Below are 23,769 nucleotides of genomic sequence, written 5' to 3'. Positions count from 1 at the left end.
TAATCTCTCGCTAATTCCGCAGACTTCGCCGCGTCGCGGTCGTTTATTTGCTTTCCCTCGCCCGGGGGTCGAGGGGGGGGAGGGGAGGTGCGATGGGTCCGATTCTCCCTTCGTGGCCCCGTCGCGGAGCGGCGCGCGTGGCGGGAGGTGGGGTAGCGGCGGGGCGAGGGAGGAGGACGGGCCGAGGAAAGTTGCGGGGAGTTGGGCGGGCGGCGGGGACGCCGCGGCTCATTCCCCCCGCCCTTCGGGCCCGGCCCGCTGAGCAGAGCTGCTCTGTGCCCGCAGGACGCGAGCGGAGCGCGGGACGATGAACGCGCAGCAGCAGAGGATGGCGGCGATCGGCACCGACAAGGAGCTCAGCGACCTGCTGGACTTCAGCGCGGTACGGAGCGCGGGCACCTGGGCTCGGGCGGCCGGGTGGGCCGTGATGCGATGCCGGCGGGGTCGGGTCGTTTAACGCGGCGGAATCGCGCCGAGCGCCGCCGGCCTCGTCTGGTCGTGAGCGTTGTTAAGCGACTCCGCGGTCCGGTACTGGGTATCCTCTCTTTGTGCTTTGGTTTTGTGCTTCTCCAGAGCCGAAGGGAGAGCTGTAGTAACGGCAACTTGGGCTCTGAAAGTTATAGCTGCTTTATTTACGGGGCTTTCGTTTTAACAGACATTGGAAAAATGTTTGGTTTAGAAACGTGATAGCCAGCTAACTGCCCTTATGCCACTGCCTGTATCCGGTGGCTTTAATTGCAGGGGTCGGTAAGGAAGGTGCTTGGAGCAGTCAGGTGTAAGCTGGGTGGTAGTTCTGAGCTACAACAGCAGCATTGGGCCTTATTGCTTTTTTGTTGTAAGTTGTGTTCCCGTCCAGCAGCTTTGTGGCACTTAGAAGCTGCCGGGAGTATTCTAACTTACTGAGTTTGTGGTTCTGAGTGGGCGTCCTACTCTCTGCTTATCTTCTAACAGAAATGGTAATAAAATACTTGTTTTGCATTAGCTTTCTCTTAACTGTATGGACCGAGCTAATAATTCAGCTCAGGGCTTCAAAGCCAGCTTATACACTTCTTCTTCTTTTGCAGATGTTTTCCCCACCTGTTAACAGTGGGAAGACCAGGCCAACCACGCTGGGCAGTAGCCAGTTCGGAGGATCAGGTAGGATGCAATGCATCTGAGATCTGTAACATTCATGTCATCAGGGCTCAGTGTTTTTAGCTCAGTCCTCACGTGCTCGAGTGGTTACCTTTCATTGTATGGATTTTCATAAGACTTTCAAAAGAATTACAGGTGTCTGGTTTGTATTGGCTTTGTTACAGTTCAGAGCAAAACGTAATACCACAGCTTTGCTCTCTGCTTTCCTGATGGGGTGAGGTGCTGGGTATGTCTGGTGGTGCTGAGGCACAGCGTGTCCATCAATCTGTCACATCAGAAGCGAAGGCCTTCTGTGTCTGATTTTATCAAACTAAGCTGGGCAGTGAGTATTTGAAGTGAAATAGCAAGTAACAAAATACTTCTGACTCAAGAATCTATTTTAGAATTCAAAGGAAATGTATGAAGTGGTGATTAATTTCCTAACAAACAAAGAGCAAAACAAAAACAACCTAACAGAATTCTATCTAACGTTCCTCCCGGCTCTGGCCCTGGAATTTTAGAAATAACTGCCAAGATGCTACCAGTTAAGAGGTCTGAATTGGCTCTGATTTATTTCACTGTATTATTTGAGCAATTTGTTAAAGGTTGCTTACTGGCACAGGTACGAACCGTGATTGCCTATGGCTTTAGATTATTCTTTGAAAATGTGTAAAGTAACAAATATCTGTTTTGGTTCCCTTCTGCTGTCTCCCTTGAGAGCCAGGTTCAGTTCAAGATGCACAGTTTCCTGGTACTGTGTAGCTGTCCAGATTTGGAGAGATATTTTCTCTCATTGAATTTTTCTGTGTATCATGAGAGTGAATAATTGTAATTACACATTGCAATGTTTTGTTGCCTCCTGTTTTTAATGAAGTGCTCTTGATGCCTACTTTCAGAAAGTTTTAAGCCGAGCCTCTAATACAACAGAAATGTAATTTTCTAAAAAAGATGCTTTGTATGACGTCATTCTTGGACAGAGCTTAGTTATTAATGCTTCCTAAACAGAATCTACTTATTAAAGAAGTAACTTTCTGAAGTGGCTTGATGCCTTGTTGGTTTGGTTTTTAGCTTTTCTTTTTGTGATGTTTTTATGAACACGAGGAGGTGATATATATGGTTTCAGTTAAGGCTAATGAAAACAAATGTTTAGAATGCCAGTAGAGGAGTGAAGTGGCTGATGGAAGTTATGCAGTGCCATTGGCTGTTTACTTAATGCGTTGTCAGAGCTCTCTCTGTGGAAGTCCAAATGTTGCCTTGAATTGTGGTGACCCATGAGAATTTTGGTTATTAAAAACACTTTAAAACTTTAGTGACTTTTGAGAGACGTTTAATTAATAAAAATATGTAGTAGTGTTTGAAGAAATCCTTTACTTTTATTTCTTAAAATGTGTAAGTAGTTTCCAGTTATCTTTATGAGTAAATTAAATTGTTGGTAGTAGTGAGATGGCGATTCTGTATGCAGCATAGTTAGTCTTCTTTCTTTTTCATACAAATATTCAAGATGGTTGTTTTTCAAGTACGTTTTGAAGGAGGTCCAGATAGCTAAAATTTGTTTCAAGAAGCATAATTTGTAGATTTCCATCCCCCTTCCTCCTTCCTTCTATGCCTTGAACAGGTGGAATAACTTACTGTTGAATAATGGAGTTTTCACTTTTAGTTCAGATCTTAGGGCAGTCTTAGTTACTGTGGTTTGCCCTCTTTGTAGGTAATACTTCCCCCGTTCTTTGTGACTGGCCCAGGAAAAAATAATATGTAAATACTGAGATTTTTGGGAGGGGGAACCAGTGTTACTGACTTCTTGAATTTATTTACTGATCATGGTGTATCATCACATAGATGTGATCACGAGCAATACAGTGCAGCTGTCTGGCAATCTACAACCTCAACTGAATTCCCCTTGGCTCAGATAATGTTACATAGCTATGGATTTTAGTTCAAAATGTTTCTAGTTGTAGAGATTTACTAGTTTATGGAATTATATGCTTTAATTCTTGTAATACTACAACAACCAAAGCCTAGAGCTGGGGGGATTGCTCTGCAGGAGTGACAAGGGGCCAACAACTTCTGTGTGAGTTGTATTCTGAGTCAGCATTCGGTGTTACAGGGAGACGTTGAGGAGCTCGCTGACCAACTACAGGCATTTCTAGCACTGATTTAGTTGTCATCCCAGTTTAATTTCAAGTATTCTGTACCTTGTAGGCTGTTTAATATTTCCTTTTTACTTGTTTCCCTTTAAAAATTTGCTTCGTGTTTAAAATTTTGCTTTTTTTTTTCTTGGGAAAGAAAAGTATTTGTTAAAACTCTCGTATTAATAGTGTACAGTATGCACACGTTTCTTCTTTGAATACAGAACAGTGCTGCCTCTTACACAGACTTCCTGTGATTTTGATGATAGCGAGAGCTGTGCAGCTTGCTTTGCTGTCTTACCCATTAAACACCATTTTTTGATGGTGGTTATTCTTTTTCCTGGGGTCTTTGCAAGCAGACTAAAGGAAGATGTTTTCTTAGTTGGAGCTTAAAATCAGTTACAGACTCACTTTCTGATTTTAACTGTAGAGTTCCTTTTTTTTCTCATTTCAACTTTATAAAAAGTAATTTTTAAAAATGCCCAGAAATGCCCTCTCATCTAAATTGCCTAGAGAGGCAGCTTAATGGCTCCCGTTATGCAGGTGAAAATTGTTTGCCCCCCAGTTTAAAAGTTACTATACAAGGATGGTTAAGTTCTGCTTGGTTTTACGGTGTGGCTTTGTGAAGTGTTGGGAATACCAAAGTGTTTGCTCTTAATTCTGCAGGAAGAGGTTTGATCTGGTATGAAAGAAATCTTCGTGTTCGTGCTGTAATATGTGTAATTGGATTGCATAGCAGAAACAGCTAGTGTTGCAGATTTCTGCAATTTCTGAGAAAGTGCTGCTGTGGAATTAATATGTGAGCACTATTTTGACTAAAAGCTAGCTTGAGTCTTCAGGAATGTCTGGTGTCGGAGGAAGCTTGCTGCTGGTCAATCACTTATGAATGAAAGCTGTAGATGAAATAAGTGAGCTAATCTGATGTATCGTAGTATCTTATGACAGTAAGTCATGTAAGCTGCTGATAAAGTCAAATAACTTGGTCAGACTTGTGGTGAAAATAAACATATTGGAAAAGCAACCTGATATGTAGGTCTGAGTTAAGCTACAGAACATTTCTTGTCACTGCTGTTGTAATATTCTCTTGTTTAAAACAGAACTTGCTATTTCTTCCTCCTATGAAACCAACTCGGGAAGATAAAGTGGTTTCTGTCTTAAATATAGTAGAAGTAGAAGGCAGAGATCAAAGATACTCTCAATCAGGCTTCCACGTTAATTGATCAGACTTGTAGATTTTATTTCAAATGAAATATTTCCACGTTGCTGCTGTGATAAGTAGCAGCATTTATAATTTACAGTGAAATTTTGCTTTATTTTGTTTCTGTTAAAACCAAGAACTGTATACTAGTACAAACCTGGGTGATTAGCCATTTTTGCCTTTATTTATAACAATCTTAACGAAAATCCAGTTAGAATATTTAGATGCCTGCCTTAGGCAATAATGCTGCAATCTTCTGATGCTTACCAACAGGACTGATTGACATTTCAGTTTTTCCAGTGATTAATTTTTTTTTCAATCTCAGGTGTGGTACTCTAAAATAAAACCTATTTTACTTCTTCACAGGACTTCATAGATGCTAAAGAATAATACACCTGAGACAGTATTATCTATGGCCTATGATCTTCGTTTAGCTTACTCCTTCTACTAATGGCATCAGTTTTGTCTCCTTCTTTGTAAATTCACGAGGTTGCCCTTTCCACAAGTGTCTGCTAATCTACCCATTTAGTAAGGAATGTATTGGGATAGTCCACTAATTACTGACTTTTTGCAAAGACTTTTCAAGCTGATAACCTGCCATTAATGTGAGTGCCCCTAAATTAAGGCCCTGTATCTTGAGGCTGGACTCAATATCAATTCTTCTTTAGCAGGTCTGTTACATTGTCAAGGAAAAGTATTGAAATTTGACTTGGTTGCTGTTTGTCAGTTCTCTAAACAGTTATTTTGTTTTTAGTGTTGCATCGGCATTTCCTTCCTAAAAAAGAAAAAACAACACACCAAATCCAAACAAACAAAACCAAAAGCTTAGGAGTTATCCCAATAGGCAATCTTTTAAATGCTGCATTCATTAATCTACAGCAAGTGTTGGAGAGAACAGGCACTCATAGCTGTGATGGTCAAATGGCAGTCGAGAGAAAACTACAGAAATATTTTTGAGTGTGAAAATTAGTTATTCTAACCTTTCAATATATAGTATTTTCTTTTATCAGAGCATGAATTCCTAATAAGAATCAGTTTTCTGATAGCATTCTGATATATTACATATTTCTGGTACAGTTTTCCTTTGAGATATAGAAAACTGCCAGTGCCTGTTCCTAGTTCTTGAATGAAGGCGTTGACGAGGTCTCATGTAGTCACAGTCTTACAGTCATGGATGTGTTATACCATGACATCTTATTCAAAAAGATCAAGTGGAAGCCTACAGTTGAGGAATTTGATCTGTATTTGTGTTTTTGTCATTAAAAAAAAAGTGTTGTGACGTTGTATATTCTTTCTTGCTATTCAAAAGAAGATAAGCTTCCATTATGTTATACACTGGAGATCTAGGGTGGCTTGATGAAGGAAATTCTGGATCATGCTTTATGTTTAATGTCTCCTCTGTCCTCTGGCTCCATGAGCAGCAATCCAGCAGATGTGGTAACCTGGTGGTTTCTTCTTGGGTGTGAGGAGCACTAAGTTCCCTCCTCTCTGAGGAGCTTGTGAGAGTTCTGAGAGACTCATGTTTGGAAGGAGGAGGGTGTCCGTAGCTTCATTCCTCTCTTGTTGTCTGTAGGAGACCCCCACAGATCACTCTTCAAACGGGCCAAGTGCAAGTTTGATGAATATTTTGGCCTGAGTCCCTCATGTACTGCATTTAGAAACTTGCAAGTGATATGGTGCTAATAAATGTGTGACTGCAGCTTGCCTGTTAGCAGTCTCCAGCTCACTGTTGCACTTTCTCTTCTTCCTTTACCTTTGGAAAAAACGTTTCTCAGGGTCTTTTTCCATGAACACTCCTTGGAAGTACAGAGCAGCTGAAGAGCTGCTTCCATATTCTTGTTGAAGGAGGAGGGGAAATAAGTAGGACAAATAAAGGAAATCGATAACTCAACTTGAAATCATCTCTCTGTGGTTGCAAAGATACTGAGGTGTGGATTGGTCACAATTTCCTCGCTGTCTTCCATATAGCTAAGCTTAGATTTTTAGTAGCATTTGGCCTTCTGTAGCATTCTGTTTAGGGAAACACTTGAACTCATCATTGAGGGTCAGGACCTTGTAGAAAATTAATTTGGTATTTCCAACAGTTAGTTTTCCCTGGGTAGGGAGCAGTGATGTGAGCACCACGTAAGCAAGCTTAGCATCTGACCTCTGCTATGTGTGTGAACATGCTTGGGTCGCAACACAAGGAAGATGCCTGCGTTGGTGTTTGTGGGTGCCTTCAGAGGAGTGTCCAGAGGTTTGGAGAGTTGTCTTTGTGGCATGGTGTGAGGAATGTGATTTGAAGTTGCAGTTCTGTTTTTGAATTTACCCAGGCAGCAGTGTTGGCATAAATGTAAACGTGAAGACAAAAGGCTTGAGTGAAGTGGAAGAGGAAACCTGAAAAGGGACTGAGGGCAAATTGCACCTCACAAAGACAGGTATGGCTGACATTCCTACATGTCTGTGTGCTCTGTGATTGCTGTTGAATCGGTCCGCAGTCCCTTGGTTACCTGGGAACTTGTAGTACGTGCGTAGCTTTTGCTGAAGGATTTTTGTTTGTTAGTTTGGTGTGGTTCATGGGATTGTTTGATAGGAGAATTTTGTGTTCAAGGTTTGTCATTCGTACATGAGATGACAAAGTTCCCCTTCCCCCTAACTTTGCTCCAGCTGTCACAGAGGACTCAGCCCCTTAGTGATTCCGCTATCAGCAGACAGCTGTTTGTCATGGTTCCATTTGATCCATAGTTGAGTCTGTAGACAGCATTACATTAATGTAGTGGATGTACTACATGCAGTACACTAAACTTTGAAACAGAGACTGTTTTCTTAACTTGCTGAAGTGTAGTGAAAATTTCCTAAGTTGAAAGTTGCATAAATTGATTTATGAGTTGAGAGACCTTTAGAGCGTTAATGTAAGAACCTGGTCTCCACAAGCTCCAAGCTTCCTGTTTTAAAAATTGAAAGGTGTGACTGAATACTAGTAGTTTTCTAGATCTCTCAAGCTGAATTCTGTGGACTACTAAAATACCTATTTTATTTTATTTTATTTTATTTTTTTACTAGAATTTTGAAGGATCATGTTGTTTGGGATATGAGAATTGAATATATTTTGAAGCTTTGTAAAATGTCTTAAATTACCTGTAGAGCCTGATGTGGCCTAAATGACAGAAAAATAAGCCTCTTGCCTTAAAGTTTCTTCAAAATAGGTATTAGGTTCTCAATTTGAGAATTCTATTTCAAGAAATAATTTTATTGACTAGAGTATGTTCTCTAAAAAGCTTTGTGGAGGCATTATCTAATTTAATGTAACATGTCACTATGCCAGAAGTACTTTTTTACACTTCTGAAGAAGTCTGTAGCAAAATTAGGTGGTTCTGTATGTTGTCTTTTGGAGTCACTAAATTTGAATAAGAAATAAAGAAGAAAAGGTGCTATGCATGAAGTATTTGATTAAGATTGTTACCGGGTACCCTTAATTACTATGAAATGGTATGTATACCTTATTAACTGTTTTTGATAATTGGGCATTGTAAGATTGTTACTTTAAGGGTAGGAAATGTAATTGAAAATCATTTTTTTCTATCTTAAGGCATAATGTCTTTCTAAATTTTTGTTTCTTAATAGGGGAATCCAGAAGTTGCTAGTTTTAATGAATAGTTCAACCTGATGATTCCAAAGTAGTTGCAGACTTTCTGAAATGCTGCAATCCATTATTTACTGATGGTGGTTGGGAGAAGGTTTTTTTTCTGTTATGTCTGAGATGAGATAATGATAATTTTGAATGTATTGAATGAAAGCCTTGTTTATTTTTTTTCATTTGTAAAACAAAGCTGTGTTTGTAAACAACATTCAAAAACATAAAGGACACACTTTTTTGGTGAAGATGTCAACTGAATACCAAGAATGACCAGAAAGAGCAGCTCTTGTTATATTTAATAATGTCTTACTGTTTTCAGAGGATAATCGGGCTAAAATCACGCAGCCCATCCTTAGGACTTTGTTGGATTCTTCTCATATGATGAGGATTTTTTTTTTTTTTCTGGGAAGAAGGAGCTGAAATTCCTGTAAATACAATTCTTCATGTTTTCACCAGCGTAATACAGGAAGATAATGTTGATCAGATCAAACTGATTTGCTGGTGTTTTACAGAAGTACTTGGAAGAGAAAGAGACTCGATTAAAAAAGGGTTTACTTTACATCCCAGTTAATAGGAATGCTAGTAGAAAAAACTATAGAATTACATTTAAAAAGGAAGGTAAGAAGTGCACAAAACTCTCGTGTGAGACAAAATTTCTCTGGTTTTTAGGTGGAATATAGTGTAGAGTTCCATTAATGCGGAGAACTTGCTTTCATTGTTTTACTTTCCTTTGGGAAAAACTACAGGAAATATTTTGTTCATGTTTTGTCTCTTTGCTGCTAAGAAGATTGAAGCAGTAATGTTAAACAGAAGTGTGTTCTGAGCCTTACGTTTTGTGACAATTGTATTTTACTATTTTCCTTCTTTTTAAAACATGAAGATAAATGGTTATGGGAACATGTCCAGTAAAACAAAGCCCAGTTTTGGTCATTCCTAGCTGCATACATTTTGTGAGTGGAATGCTGGTGAATATCATCGTGTGTGATGTATGTAATGCAGCATAAACGGAAGCTTACACTTAATTTGATAAGAGCTTGGTCTGTGATGTTACCAGGTGTCTGTTTTTATTCAGTTTAGACTATGACCAAAATACATTGTTAATTTAAATATCATTGTCTTTGTGTTTTAATCCTCTCACCTTCTTCTGTGTTCGGGTTTTATAGTCTTCACTGCACTGTTTCCAGGGCTTACCTAAAACAATAAATGCATACAGGGGGGTGGTTTCTATGTGTACTACTTCCATTTCTAACGTCTGTGTAGAAGTGCAAAATGACTGTTCTTTTCTTTGAATGAGGCACGTAGAATGGAAGCAGACAGAAGATCTAGCCAGATGTAAACATTACTACAATTTGTACCTATTAGGATCTGATGTGTAAGCAGAATGTAGATAAATTAATTTTAAATAACATTGCTTTACTACCTTAGTTTCATCTAGTTCTATTGGAAAACAAGATTAAGCCTAAAACAGATAAATCCAGGATGAAATGACTGAATTTCACATTCTAGAGACGTCTTGTCATCAAGTGTCTCCTGAATTTTCTACTTTGTTGCATTAATGTTAAGAGGTGCCATGAAAATAGGCTTGAGAGAAGTTTGAAGTATTTTTAATTTTCTGTGGGAGAATGAAATTCGGTGTTCATATGTTTTGTTTTGTTTGAGTGCAAGACACTATTGGCTCGTGTGGCTGCTCTGTGAAGCGATGAAAGCAGACAGCTTGGCTCGTTGGACATCTCCTGTGTTGTGAGGTTGTGATGATTTTCAGTGTGACACCTATACCTGTTCCAGTTTCTTCAGGCAGCAGCTCCATGAGTCATAATCCTTGCAGGAGAACACAGCTTAAAATAATCACTGATTGTTTCCTTGCAATTCTGTTTGCTGCTCACTGCAAATAAACAAGAGCAGGAATGACAATATCATTTAATCCTTTAATGTTTGCTCTTGACGTGCAAAACATTTTCTTGTAATAGAGAAGTAATCCATAAGGAGGGTAGCTGCTCTTTCATCTTCCTGAATGCTAAATGAGGCTAAGGCTTTTATGAAAAGGGGGCAATTTAATGAAGATGACCGAGTTTTGGAGTAATGGAAAGCTTTTGTGTATTTCTGTAAGTGATGCATGGTGCTTACTACAGCAGAGTTCCAATGGCTGTATTCTGTAGTGTGGCTTTGTGAGATTAGCTTTCATGATGCTTAGATGCCAGGATGATTGAGTGGTGCCATAAATCAAGACTCGTCTCCCCCAGTTTGATTTATAAAATGAATGCACTTCATGCGTATAAATGTGTGTTGTGTCTGAAATGCATTCCTGGGTATGTGTAAGGTTTTTATTTTAGTATTTACTTTGACTTTTTATTTGGTAACCGTGAGATTATGCCTGATCCTGTGTTGGCTGTCCTCACTAGAGGACAGTGGTAAGTGCACAAAAGAAGGAACAATAACTTCGTCAGTATCAGTTGTGACAGGAATGTCCAAGTCAGATATTTTTTCTACAAGTGCTTTTAAGATGCCGAATTAAAAAAAAAAAAAGTGAACGCACAAGAACACGAAGCAGAAAAAATATACCATCTTTTTTTCCCTTTTAGTTATTATTTAGTTGACTTGGAAATGCTTTTTAATAACCTATACTACTATTTTTTAGTAAAGCAAGCAAGATGAGACCTGATGTTTCAAAAAGAATAGGGAGAGGCTTTAAAGGATGTGAGACCTTAGTCTTTCCAGAACAAATTCTGCCAAGTGTCTTTTAGGCCTTCATAAATCAGGAGAAGGGACCTGTAAGTCAATTTCTGTAAAGTGGGAAGTAGTCAGCTTTTATAGAAGTTAACTTAATCTTTTTCTTCTCCCAATAAAATTTAAAGGAAGTTGTGATTCTTCACAGGAAAAACCTAATATTCTTCATGATGAGTGCTGTGTTACACAACCCGACATTATCCTAAAGATTGCTCAACTCTTTAGAGTGGCCATGAGTGTGGAGAATGTGATCATATTGTTGTGCTTCTCACTGTATTACAGAAAGGTATCTGTCCATCTTAGGTGAGCAACAACGTGCTGGTTTTAGTCTGCTTTATGAAAACTGTCTGTGGTAAAAGTACAGAATTGCATATGTAACTTACAGTTCTATCTTATCCTTTTTATGTCTTGAGTAACTCTCTAGTCCCTAAGTAGTAGTATACAAATGCCTGCAATTCTGGAGCAATTGATATTGGAGCAATATAGTCTTCCTGTTTAAAACTAAATGTTTTGTAAATAAATTTCAAGCTGTGTTGAGGCTGTATGTGCTTGAATTAATGTCAGGGTAGGTTATGAACAATTCTAAGAAATGATATCTTTAAGAGCAATACAGTAGAATCAGAATTTATGTATGTGTATGTCCTTAGTGTGGATTAAATCTGCTTCTGTTTTCAAGATATGTGTGGAGTAGTGAACAACAGTTTCAGTCATCTGCCCATTCGCTATGCACCAAGATTGCTGTGTTCCTTTATCTTGTTAGCAGAAATTGGGAGCTTAGAGGTGGTGAAGGCCTGGCTGTGGAAGATGCTGTGTAACATGGTTTATATTTAATAATGGCTATATTCCTTGTGGCTTTTTGGCAGCCTATATTAGTTTTACCAAGCAAATGGCTTTTTTTTTTCCTAGATTCAGCTGTTTATTTTTAGGGAACATAAGTGCCCTGTGAACTACCATCCAAAAAAACACAACTTTATACATCATATGTCTGCAAGTGAAAATAGGTGTGTATATGATAATGTGACTTGTGTTGCAGTGAGGAATCGGCCAGAGTTTGGACATCACTCATGTGTCATAGGTTGTCTCTGACTCGGGACAGAAGACATGCCGTTGCCATAGCAATACAAGTCCTTTTGAAGCAGAATTCTTGGCAGTGCTGTTGCATCTCCTGTGGTGCTTGGTGCGTTCATCTGAAGGTATCTGGTCCGTCTGAGCACATAACTGGTGGAAAGAGCAGCAAGAATAGGATTTCCTTTGTCGTAACTAACTGTTGGCTAAACTCGTGTTCAGAAAGCTACAGCTTTTAAAACTTTGTGCTGTGAGCAATTCTTACGGTGTTCTTAGCTTGAGTGCTATGTATAGTGAGTGTATATGGATTGAGATGCCGTAACAACTAACTGATATTTGTTGCATAAGTACTATTCTATAACTTCATACTTTTCTACAGTGTTTGTCCTTTGCAGTACCTGGTTTTCAGAGTTTTTCCTCTCTGGTTTTGGTTACCGGTAATCAATTTTGTTGTGAAAATCTGTTTCTTGACTTACAGTGCTTTCCAACTTGCTGTTGTCCAAGTGAAATGATTGCCTTGCTCCCATTTGATTTATATTGTCGAACACTGAATGCGGCACTAATTCGGGGGTGGGGAATCAATCTCTTTTGGAAATGTGTAGTTCTTTGTTCACTTGGAAAATGCACCAGGATCCTTTTTTTTTTCTTTTTTTTTCATGGCTGGATCTTTGTGTGCAAGTTCTCCTTGGACTGTAATGCTATGGAATTAAGAGCAGGTGCTCACTTTGGAGCTCAGAGACAGCTAACATAGCATAGATAATCTGGGCAGCAGTAACATTGATTTCTATGTGTTATTGGGAGTTGAGTGTTTCCTGGAGACTTAGACAACTTTTTTTTACCTTTTCTTTAGATTCTTTGGTTTAAAAAATGTTTGGCACATTCAAATAAGAGACAGAATTGTGATAAATGCTCTGCAATGTACTTTTTCGTATAAACTGGAATTTCTTGTGCTTGAGTTCACTCATTACTGAAAGAACCTCCAGAAGAGAAGAATTTTGGTTACCCATGTAGCTTGCTCAAGCCTTTTTTTTTTTTTTTGTAATGTAAGCTGGTCTTTAGCTTCATCATTTCCCCTGAAATAGTAGACATAGATAAGACTCAAGCATCTCACTTTTTTCCTTTCCAAAGTGAAAGGAAGAATGAAATAATGCTTGTACTTGAAAAGGACTTTTTGTCTGCTGTAGCAGATGTGTGCGTGCCATATTTGTGATCTTTAGCTTGCTTTTTGTTTTTAATTCTTGCCCTCCTGCCCCTTTCTCAGAGTAGGAAAGAAGCACAGCTCGTTTGGCTTGGCCTCAGGAAGCGTCCCAGAGTTGCTGCTCTAAGCAGTTTAGACATGGCTTGCTTCTTAGGGCTTTCACATGTGTTGGCATAACATGGATAGGCAAGCGGTGGAGGAAGTGACCTTGGCAGGCTGACCAGATACTGTTCCAGGGACAGGTCAGTATTGATTATGCTGAGAATGCGAACCAAGGGAATTAAACTCTGCAAGGTATCTGTTTATTTTGTTTTCCCTTTTTTAAGCAAATTTAATGCTGCATCAGCAGGACATGTACTGCAGCTCTCTAGCGATCCTTGGGAACAAACACAACATTAATAACCCAAGTTTCCTCCGACTATCACCACTTCATCTCAAGTCACCTTTGGAGAAAACTCTTGCAGGTCTCCAAGTTCTGCTTGGGTGTGCTCTTAGGCTCTGAGTCAGTTGATAGTTGGGTAGGTACTGTTCCTGGTTTTGTGGCAGTAGGTTCACTGAAATGCACTGAGGTGAACATATTCTGTTCTGAATATTTAAGTATAACTATTGGTCTCATTTCATCAGGCTTAGTGAAGAGTATGTTTGAAATGTGTGTGAGAAGTTGGGTTATCTGTCTCTTGAAATTCTAATTCAGAAAAGGTTTTACACTTTGCTGACTGATTCGAAAACCAGACGAGCAGCTCCTGTAATCCATGTAGAAAGCTTCTGTCTGAAGATATTCAGTACTTTTCAATATCCTCTAGTTTTGTTTCCAGCTGTACTGTTTTATCAACCCATTTGAAATATAGGAGCATGGAGTACTAAAGTTACAAACTAAATGCAAGTTTCTAAAATTGTGGGTGTTTTTTATTGCCTTAATGACTTTTATTCATGAAAATTCCTATCTAAAAATTTCTAGCAAATTCTCAGAAATAATATTGCTAAATACTTACTGCTATTGTCTTTGTCATTTAAATAAGCTAAAGCAGGCATGACAATCTCCATAGAAATCATTTGCTAATATTGTAATATTAAATAATAAGAAGAGAATAATCTTGAGTTTTAAGGGATGGAGCTTTCAGGGAAGTGGTAGGCTCTGTATGGTAGATTAATAGGAATGATTTCAAATCACTTAAGCGATGCTAATGTAACTTGAATGTATTTTCAGTGTTAATTTTCACTCCTTCCTTTTGTGTGTAATCTCCGAGGCTTTACTTCTTTTTTTAATTCAACTTTTTACCTATGTTGACAAAACTTTGGGTTTTTTCTTGTTCATTTTAGTTCTTACTGTATCTACTGTATGCCCCTTTTAAATGAAATAAGTTCAGTTCTTCAAAAATGTGAAAATGCAAATTGCTGTGTAGGACTCATACCATTCTGAAAGAAAGGGACTCTTGTTACTTCAGCACTGTTTCGGCACACCTTTACAAATTACATATGCTTCTAATTTCTGTAAATTTCACTTGAAGCTGATCTAAGTAAGAAAGCATGGAAAAATACATTTGCCTGAATTTCTTTACAGAATAAAATTCCTAGCCTAGAACGGTTTCCTGATACAAAAACAGAAAACAGCCCTGTCCATAGCTATCCTGTGTATTTAACGGATTAAATTCGCTTTGACAGCTGGATATATGTACCAGTGTCTAGCCTATGGCCATGATCTAATAATCATGGATATGGTAACAAGTCGTCTAAAAAGATTCGGTAATCAAGTGTTTTCCTTGACAAAACCTACTGTGACTGAAACAAGAAATGAGGCTGTGTTAATGTGACTACACTTGCTCTGTGCTTGTATTCTGAATACTTAATAAATACCCTTTGTGATGCAGCAGAACCTGTGCTTTCAGCAGAGGTGGAAAAGCTGATTGTGCTACAACAGAATGTGTTTTAAAGTTACAAAAGAAATTTGATCTGACATAATGATCACAAATAATTGAAAAACATTTTCTCTTTCCCCTAATGTGCTTTTATTTTTCTGTCTTAAAAAGAGCTGTGTACATTAAACAGAGCCTTTTGTGAAATGCATAATTCCTGTATCACAATCTTAGTATATGAAGAGAAACTTAAGAAGTTACTGATGAGTAAGTGTATGTCAAAGGGGAGTGCCTAAAACAGCAGATATTTTGCAAACAGCTGTTTTACTGTGTGCTGAACACAGTGGGCTTTGACCTGAGCTACATTTGACTAGTAAAACCTGCACTGAATGTAAATACCTTTAACAACAGAAAAATGCCTTGACCCTCCAACAGCCCACTGTAACATGAACTTACTTGTGTGTTTTGCCAGCCAGCGGCATGCTATGAGTATTGCTTTGTATTTAGCTCTGGCCTTTTGGGAAGGCTGGTTTAGGTTCTGTAAACTTTATTCAATGAAATGCATCAGATTAGAGTAAAAACAACGTTTCAAAAATTGTAACTTTTGTTCTCTTTTACTTGGAAAAGAATTTCCTATACAACTGTTAGGAGCTGTGTTTCAGGAAGGCACTGAGAGGGGAGAGAGTGGGAAGCAATTTAATAGATGAAACACTGCTTTAGGATTAGCTGGGAATTAGCTGTTCACCTTAGTTTGTGGGATATGTTTTAGCAACATCTGAATATGATTGTTTTGAGGTAGGACTTAAAAAGAATTTTTTTTAATGTCTACTTTCTCTTGCTTTTGTAGCTCAAGTGATTGGAAGTGTTTATTTGAATATGAAAGTGGTTATAGTGAGGATGAGGTTTGCACTGAGGCTGCTATTGGAACAGATTCATAAAACTGGAGGAAATTAGAAGGTAGAAGTATCTAAGTATCTTATGGGAGGGCTTGATATATTGGTCCAAATGAAACATGCTGGAGTTATTAACTCTTCCACCTGCATGACATGCAAGAAGCTTCAGGGGATTCTTAACCACTATATCTTTTGCTGATAGGCAGTGTGTGTGTTCGGTCCTGTGCTGGTTCGTTGTTGTAGATAGATGTCTTTTCCAACTTTTGTCATGAATATATTTCAGAATAGCAGAGAATATTACTGTGGTAATGAAAGTGAGCATGAGAGCAACTTTCATGTTTGTTTGGACAGGATTATGTTATCAGAAACCTTACAATAAAATTTAAAAGCATGAACACCTGACAAATGAAGTGGCGTTGTCAATTGAGGATGGAGATTAAGAGCTGTAGTCCTCTGTGCTCTCCACGAGGATGGCCATGTCCATTCCCACATACTTGCTACTGCCCGGTACCTGATTTTGGTAGCTGTGGAATTCGTGGTAGGCTGGTATTAATGTGAAATACTTCTTCATTTCTGAATGGATGAATCTTAATATGAATTTAATTCTCATTTTGAAGGAAAAATTGAAGATAAATTTGTAAGGAATGATGGTTAAACCTAACGGTTTATAAGCAGTGAGGCTTCCAGTAGTAGGCATTAACAGTACATTTAAAACTTTCTTAATATAATTGCTGTTGCATAAAGCAATACATGTGGGGTACTTAACTTCTTTGCGCAAAGTAAGCTAGAATTTGTCTGAATGTTCAGCTGATGCTTAATAATTTTTGATTTTTTTTGGTCACTTGCATTGTCCTAGCCTTGCTTTCATTCATGTCATTAATGTAGTTAACTAATCCTAGGAGCATGTGATCCCTCCAGGCATTTGTACACTATGAACCAAATGAATGCCAGTCCTGAACACTGTATCCTGTGTTGTGTTTTCACTTCCAGTTAATCTTTCTAACACATCTTGATGGACAAAATGCCCAGGGACAATTCAGAAACTTTCTCTTTCATTGCTTTTCCCAGTGCTGTGATGTTTGTTACAGTGGTGTCATGCAGAAGTGTCGTCTTATTTTGGTGGTGGATTGGACGAGATAGGAGTACACAGTACATGCAGCAGTGTGGACATAAGTATCATGAATAGTGACTGTTCTTATGTATTTTTTTGGATTCATTTTTTCCATCTGTGCGTACTTCTAGAATCGCTCAAAGAAAGATTTGTTGCATATCCCATTTTCTGTAGTTTTGAACCTCTTTTTCCTTTTAAAAGTCATTTGTCAGCAATGTTTAGTGTTTTTTGAGGCTTATGATCTTACATGGCTGAAATGAGCTTTTAAATCTGTTTTTAGATCCTGCTTTTCCTCTGAAGCCTAGTGATTGATTTTAGTGCAGGCAGATCTTTGGGGCGGGGGGGAAGGGGAAAATTCCAGCCCTTCTGGAAATGATCTCGGAAATACACAGGGTATAGAATTTATTGGCATTTGGAATTATGCTATTATAAGTGGAATATGGAGGAAGTTTGGGTCATCCTCATTTCTACTTGGTAGTTGAAGAACTTAAGAATACTGTATCACTTGGTTACAGTCTCTTTGTGTTACAGTGAACTTTGTGTTGAACTTGATTTAACCAAGATACAGAATGGCTGAAGGTATCGGGCTTTTGAGAAATTTTCTTTGAGGATCCTGGGCACCTTTGCAATGAAATGCAGATTTGGTAGCTGGGTCTGCTGGATCGGTGTGTCACAACTGTGCATTTCTTTTTCTGCTTTCCTTTCAAAAGAAAAATAACGCTGTTAATTCAAGGCATGCTTGCACTTCTGAAATACTGTGGTGTGCTCTGTGGCTGTGGTAGTAGTAATGAACAGACTGGGAGTGAAGAAGCCTCGTGTTTGTATTCATGTTTGAAGTATTGGACTCCTTTTCTCCTTGATCCTGTTCTGTCCTAGCATGCAGATGGCCTGAGGCTGTGATATGGGTTGCTGAACCTTTAATTCTCTTATAATCTCTTTTCTCAGGAGAAGGAATGTCTCTTTTTCCTTCATCCAAAACATTTTCAGTCCTTGTGTTTTGATTATCTCCAAATGTGGAATTTCAGTGAGCATTTACTACTTCAGTGAAACTTGCTCATTTTTGTTAACTTTGTCACTTTTTCACTTAGCTAATTTGTCCTAATAGCATTGAAGCCAAGTGTGGTTGTGAGACTTCCAAGTACTTTTAAACTTCTGAGTAGTGTGGTGGGAGCATTTTTGTTTCTAGGTAAACTTGCTCCTGTTTATCAGAGCTCCTTATCCTTTTAGCCATTTTTGGAAGCTTCCTTTTTTCTCACTGTTCACATCTATCTGACATTATCTTTAAGCAGATTTTCAGTTCTTGAACTTCTCTAATTCTCTGTCCAATTAGTGCTGCCTTTGTTTCACCTGTTTTTATTTCAGTTTAGTACAAGATGAGCATGAAGATGTCAGTGGTACTGTTGGTATGGTTAAACGTCAAACACCTAACATGAGTTAGGTGTTTGCCTGTGTCTGCTCCAGGAGTTGCTGTGCTGGCTGTAGCACTTCTGGTGTTTGTTGGGCCTTTCTTTTTTGACTACCTTACTTCTTTGCTCTAGTGCTCCCTACCATAAGAGGCAGTAAAACAGTCCTAAGAAGGCTCTTGTATTGGTTTGTCTCAAGTAAAAATTTAATGATTATTTGTCTCAAAGTATTTTATGTAAAACATGACCAGAGCTGGGAATGGGAAACTTTAAGTGTTGTTGCCATGGGAACTTGGTGTCCTGCAGTGAGGGAAGTGTTTTGGGAAGTGCAGATAATGTGAAGTGGAAGGTTGCTGAATGGATCTCTGTTCTGTGGTTATGACTTCTGTATGATGTTGCTAGTGCTGACTGAGAAAGTACTTAACATACAGTAAGTTGCCTTTAGTTTTATATCATGTCCTGGGACAAGTTCTGAGTGTGAAGGAACAAACTAATCCTGCATCAAAAAAGAGTTTATAGAATCATAGAATGGGTTAAGTTCATTCAGCTCCAACCCCTCTGCCCTGGGCTGGGTGTTCACCCATCACACGTGCTCAAAAATTTCCTTTTCTTATCAGGTACTACTGGAAATGGACACCTGGCTGTATTCCATGAACTACTGGAAGGGCTGCATGTCTTTGGAATTCAAGTTTAAAAAACATTTTTACACAGCTGAGTTTTTTCTTTAAACTGAATCAACCAAAAGCCTTTAAAGTACTTCAGATTATATGGAGGGGATTTATAATAATTTTAAATGGAGGGGGTGGTAAGAATGGGTAATAGCTTGAGCGACATTATCCCTATTTTAGTTTATCCTCCTTAGCATTCTGTGTACCTAGCGCATGCGCAGTGACCTCTGATACCTCTTTTAAATAAAACAGATTTTTTTTCAGTGTTTTTATTGTTTGAGATTTGGACTCCTTAACTGAAGTTAACATAATTGATGCTTTGAATGGACGGACAACCAGGTGTGAAATGAGATGATGGTGGCTTTGTTTTACATCTTCAAAGTAATTTTCATTTCTTTAAGCCTAAAGATGATTCATGGAGGTATTGAGTAAAGCAGCATTTATTGTATGCTGAAGTACAGCTATTTTAATGTAAATTTAGTTATTGAATCTCACTAAACAGTAATGAGTAAGTAGGATATCAGTAGAACAGTTGATACGCTGTTTCTCCTTGCTGCTGACAAATCTGTCATGAGGAATAGCAGTCATTATTAGTCTACATTATCTTCTATAGGATTGTTTTTGGAAGGATGCAAATGATGATAAAGTATAAGTACATTTGTGATAGAGGTGGCTAAGCATGCTGAATGGTGAGAAAAAACATGAGAGAGTTTCCATATATTTACTGATCCGCTCAAGTACTTACTCTTGTGTATTGCTAAGGAAGCTTGTGTGGTGAGTGCAGGGATGGTGTGTTTTGGTTTTCCCCCTCTTTTTATTGCTTTTACTAAATACGTTAATGGGTGTTCTTCTTTTTTACCTTATATTGCCAGCCTGCTTTTCCCATAGATCATAATATCTCCTTTCTTCATTGCTTTCAAGGAAAATAAACCAGTTTGTGCTGGATCTAACACCAGATAATATTATTGATTTTTTTTTTTAAGAGTATTTGACATGACACTCTAACTGCATGATAATACTCTGTAATATGCTGTCATTTTGAGAAGTAAGATATGTAGGGAGAGATAATATTCTCTACTAGATAAGCTTTGTATTGTACATGTTAGATGTGTACCTTTTACATGGATCATAGTTGTAGATCTCCCCTGAAACTAGTGAATTGAAAATATCTTATAATTAGTGTAAAGTTTTCTGGTGTGTCAAAAATATTCTGTTGGTGTTTCAGGTGCTAAGCTTTGTCACAATGCCTTCATTATGAGCTTAGATTGGTCTTCTGGATTGTGTGTAGTCATCAGGCTTTACATTTCATTTATAGAAAATGCTTATAAGTACCTTGTAATGTACTGTAATCTTATTAGGTCAAGTTGGTGGTGTTTTGCATTAGATTTGTTCCTTGGTTCACTGCAGACTATAGCTGATCATAAATGACTTCTTGATTTTAAGAGAAATAAAGATGCAACTAAATATTTTATTTTTATAAATGCTTTGGGAGTATACTGCTTCTGTATTTGGCGTTGTCCACAAATTAATGTATTTACTGCATCTGACTCTTAGTTATATTTACTTTTGAATTAAATATTCTGGGGAGTGTTTCGCTTCCATTTAAAAATGTTTTGTAGAGTAATATCAGTATTTTCAAGGGTACAAACAAAGAAGTTTAACTATGGTTTTCATCTGATTACTTTTCACTTACTTCCTTGAGACTTTTCTGTAAAGCTTTCCTTAACAGTTCTTGACATTGGAACCTCAAGGCATGGAGCCAGCATGTGCAATCTCAAACAAGTGGACCCAGCGTTCGAATCCTAGCCTGCTTGCTTGAGGAGGCATTTTGCTCAAATCCTTAGGGGAATGTTGACCTTGTCCGCTTCAAGAAATAGCACCTGCTGGCTAACCAGGAGGGGCAGTGGATGAATTTGGATGAGAGTACTTTGGCCTTGATAGGCTGCAATACCAAGCGTGGGATGATGAATGCTAAAGAAGTTCTTGACTCAAAGGTGGGGTAGAAAACAAGTAGAAATGAAGATCATGGGGAGAAAAGCGTTGTTTTGATCTGTGTCGATGTTCTTTATCCACGTTTTGGCCCTCAGCATAATCTTCCTTAGTGCTCCCTGTTTCTCTTTGTTTCTCTAGACTGCACTGCAGGGTGCGTGGACCACTTCTGTGCAAACGTAGTGTCTCGAGTGGGTGATATTAATTAAAACAAAGCAACTTTAACTTAATTATTTTGAAGAAAGTAATTACTTTTATAAAGCAGCCTAATGTGAAGGAATCTCAGCAGTAATTTAAGTAGTTAAGTTTTTAGTTTGGTGGAATGAAAGTAGACCAAGAAGAAACTCTGATTTGTATTTGCAAGGTCAGTATATAAAATGCTATTCACAGCTTTTCATCTCAGTTTGTAGTTTTATGGTCTGTGTATCTAATGAAAAGTATTATGTTTAGTAGGAAGCAGCGACGAGATTTCATGCTGTTATTTCCAGAAGACTGCTAATACAATACAAACCCCGTGTTTTTGTTATAGCTGGATATACATAGACTTAATCTGTTGTGCTGTTTTGAGCTGAGAGTTAAAAACAGACGGGGTTGTGTTTCCCTTCCTTCCTTCACCAAAGAAAGCTTCAGATGTCAAAGAGAAGGTTATATTGAAGAGAAAGGCATTAGGTTTGGGCCTGCATGCGTAGCGTTTTTGTTTCTTTTTTAAAATAAGCTACTGAGTTATTGAGTGTTAAATTCTATACTGCATTTAGAAGGGTAAATTGCTTATAATTCTAGAAGCACTGATCCTGATAGGAAAGGATGATAATTAGTTTCTAATATGGACAGAATTGCTGTTATTAGCTGTGCTCCACATGTTTGCCTTCCCTGTGGCATTCCTTGGGGTGCAGCAGATGGATGAACAAGGGGCAGAGGTAATGTGTGCCATGATCGGCTGCTGCTTTCCTCCAGGGATACTTACAGAATGCTGATCTCTTTTTTCTTTTTTCCCTTTTTCAGCAACTTTTCTGAGATGTATTAGAATTAGTCTGATATATTTCTATATATAATATCCAGTTTCTATATAATCCATAAATTCAAACATTTACTATTAATCTATTGGCTTCTTATAAAAGAAAAAGTAGACTTCTGCTTGTGCTGGTATCTTAAATCTTACAAGGTCAATGTCATGCTTAAATACTTTCCCCTTTCTTTATGGTTATGGCATTCATAGTCTGATGTTGCTTGGTGCTGTTACCTGAGCTCGTTAATTCTATCCAATGTCTGCTACAGTTTTCCTTTTTCTGCTCATACTTCAAAGATAAGCTGAGGTTGTGTGTGGGGTGTTGTTTTTTTTTTTTAAACTATTTTCACAGTTGACTTTTTTTTTTATTCTTTTAAGGCCACATCTATTCAAGATACTAATATAGACCACCTCTTCTGTTTGCCGCCCAGAAAAGTAGTCTTGCTTGGATAGGAATGCCTGGAGGCTGACTTCCCACCTGGTAGCACAGCTGTGGGCAGGGGGCTGGCAGGAGCTCTGTGTGCTGGGGGCTGCTGGGGCTGCGTGGAGGCAAATGTGCAGCTGGAATCGTACCACTGAGTGCTGGCTGGGATGCTGGAGGGGAAGGAGGGGCAGTGATACCAATAGTGCACAGATAGCTTTTTAGTTTGCAGGTGAACTTATATCCATCAGTATCATCAAGACCATCTTTATTGTCTTACACATTTTGTCATTTGTGTTTTCCAACACAAATGCTACAGTGAATATCTAAAAAGCAATATATCAGTGTACATATCCATTGGCAATACCAAGGTAATTGTTAAGTCTCTTGAGCTCTGTGTGGGGATGTATTGTCTGCCCTTCTCAGTCAAAAGGAACATTCCTTAAATGTCTTTTTCAGGCAGAGCTTTAACAGATCAGGAACTGCTCATATCTTCCAGGCTGGGGTATCACTTACTAGGGTAGAGAGGTACTCATCTTTGTAAAGGAGCCCCAAGGACTAGTTCTGATCACTGTTGTGGGTGTTATTTAGTGTAAGATTATAGTTCTTACTTGCTATTAAATGGTGCTTGTAACTTGGGTTTTTCAGGCAGTTAAATGAAATAGTTTCCTCTAAGAAGCAAAGTCTGAGCTTTGTGATCTGGTTGTGATCTTGTGGACAAGATTAAATCTTTACCTTTTGAAGTGCATGCTGTTGATGCCTAACTGACTGATTTTTGAAAACACTTTTGAATTCTAAAGTGAAGTTTCAGTTTCGTAACTTAAAACTGAGTGTCTGCTTCTTGATTCAAGAAGCCATGACATCTGAAATGTCTGGGTCAGCACAGCAGAAACACATGTAAGCAAAAGGAACAAATCAGATTTCATGTAGCAGATGATTTCTATGCTAGTTTTACTCAAATATTACTCCTGTGATGAACCAGTTCAGGAATATTGTTGGTCTTTGTTTGTTGGTGTTTGTTTCAGAGATTTTCATGTGTCTTCATATCATAATAATCAGAGCAAAATCATTTCTATGCTATTTGTCAGAAGGATGGGGAAGAATCCGTGCATGTGTCTGGATGCATTAGATAATCATCTCTCCAACAGATAATGAAGTCGTGGCTTGTCCTAAACAGCGAATCTGACATATTCTGTTTCATTTTTGCTGACAAACTTTTAGAATACTGACCTCTGCAGGTGGTTTGTTCTTCCTCTTTAGCCTGCTGGTGACCTTGGATTACTTTCATTTCATTTACTGCTCAAATGCAGTGTGTGCTGCAGACTCTCCTTTCAAATTAGGCTGGTACCACCAAGAGACGAAGAAAAAGCTAGTGAAAAGCTAGC

The 23,769-nt window shown here is 38.3% G+C and overlaps 1 protein-coding gene across 1 annotated transcript; it reads left to right on the top strand.

Annotated features, from left to right (window-relative positions):
- Positions 1-179: 179 nt before the first annotated feature.
- LOC104912769 (transcription factor 12-like) lies at positions 180-19,234 on the top strand. The gene is made up of 3 exons (XM_010717265.3): positions 180-382; positions 1,065-1,137; positions 18,918-19,234. Exons 1-3 carry the CDS (start codon positions 308-310, stop codon positions 18,992-18,994), a joined length of 225 nt encoding a protein of 74 aa, XP_010715567.1. The 5' UTR covers positions 180-307; the 3' UTR covers positions 18,995-19,234.
- The last annotated feature ends 4,535 nt before the right edge of the window (positions 19,235-23,769 follow it).

This window comes from Meleagris gallopavo, chromosome 12 (genome assembly GCF_000146605.3).
Source record: "Meleagris gallopavo isolate NT-WF06-2002-E0010 breed Aviagen turkey brand Nicholas breeding stock chromosome 12, Turkey_5.1, whole genome shotgun sequence".
Classification (NCBI taxonomy): domain Eukaryota; kingdom Metazoa; phylum Chordata; class Aves; order Galliformes; family Phasianidae; genus Meleagris; species Meleagris gallopavo.
This window is presented reverse-complemented; position numbering and strand designations above follow the sequence as displayed.

What these genes read in the sequence shown, in the direction of transcription:
- LOC104912769 (XM_010717265.3), top strand. Translation starts at nt 308, where the DNA reads ATGAACGCGCAGCAGCAGAGGATGGCGGCGATCGGCACCGACAAGGAG. An exon ending in ACCTGCTGGACTTCAGCGCG is followed by an intron (nt 383 to 1,064) that starts GTACGGAGCGCG and finishes CTTCTTTTGCAG; the next exon opens with ATGTTTTCCCCACCTGTTAA. An exon ending in TAGCCAGTTCGGAGGATCAG is followed by an intron (nt 1,138 to 18,917) that starts GTAGGATGCAAT and finishes TTTTCTTATCAG; the next exon opens with GTACTACTGGAAATGGACAC.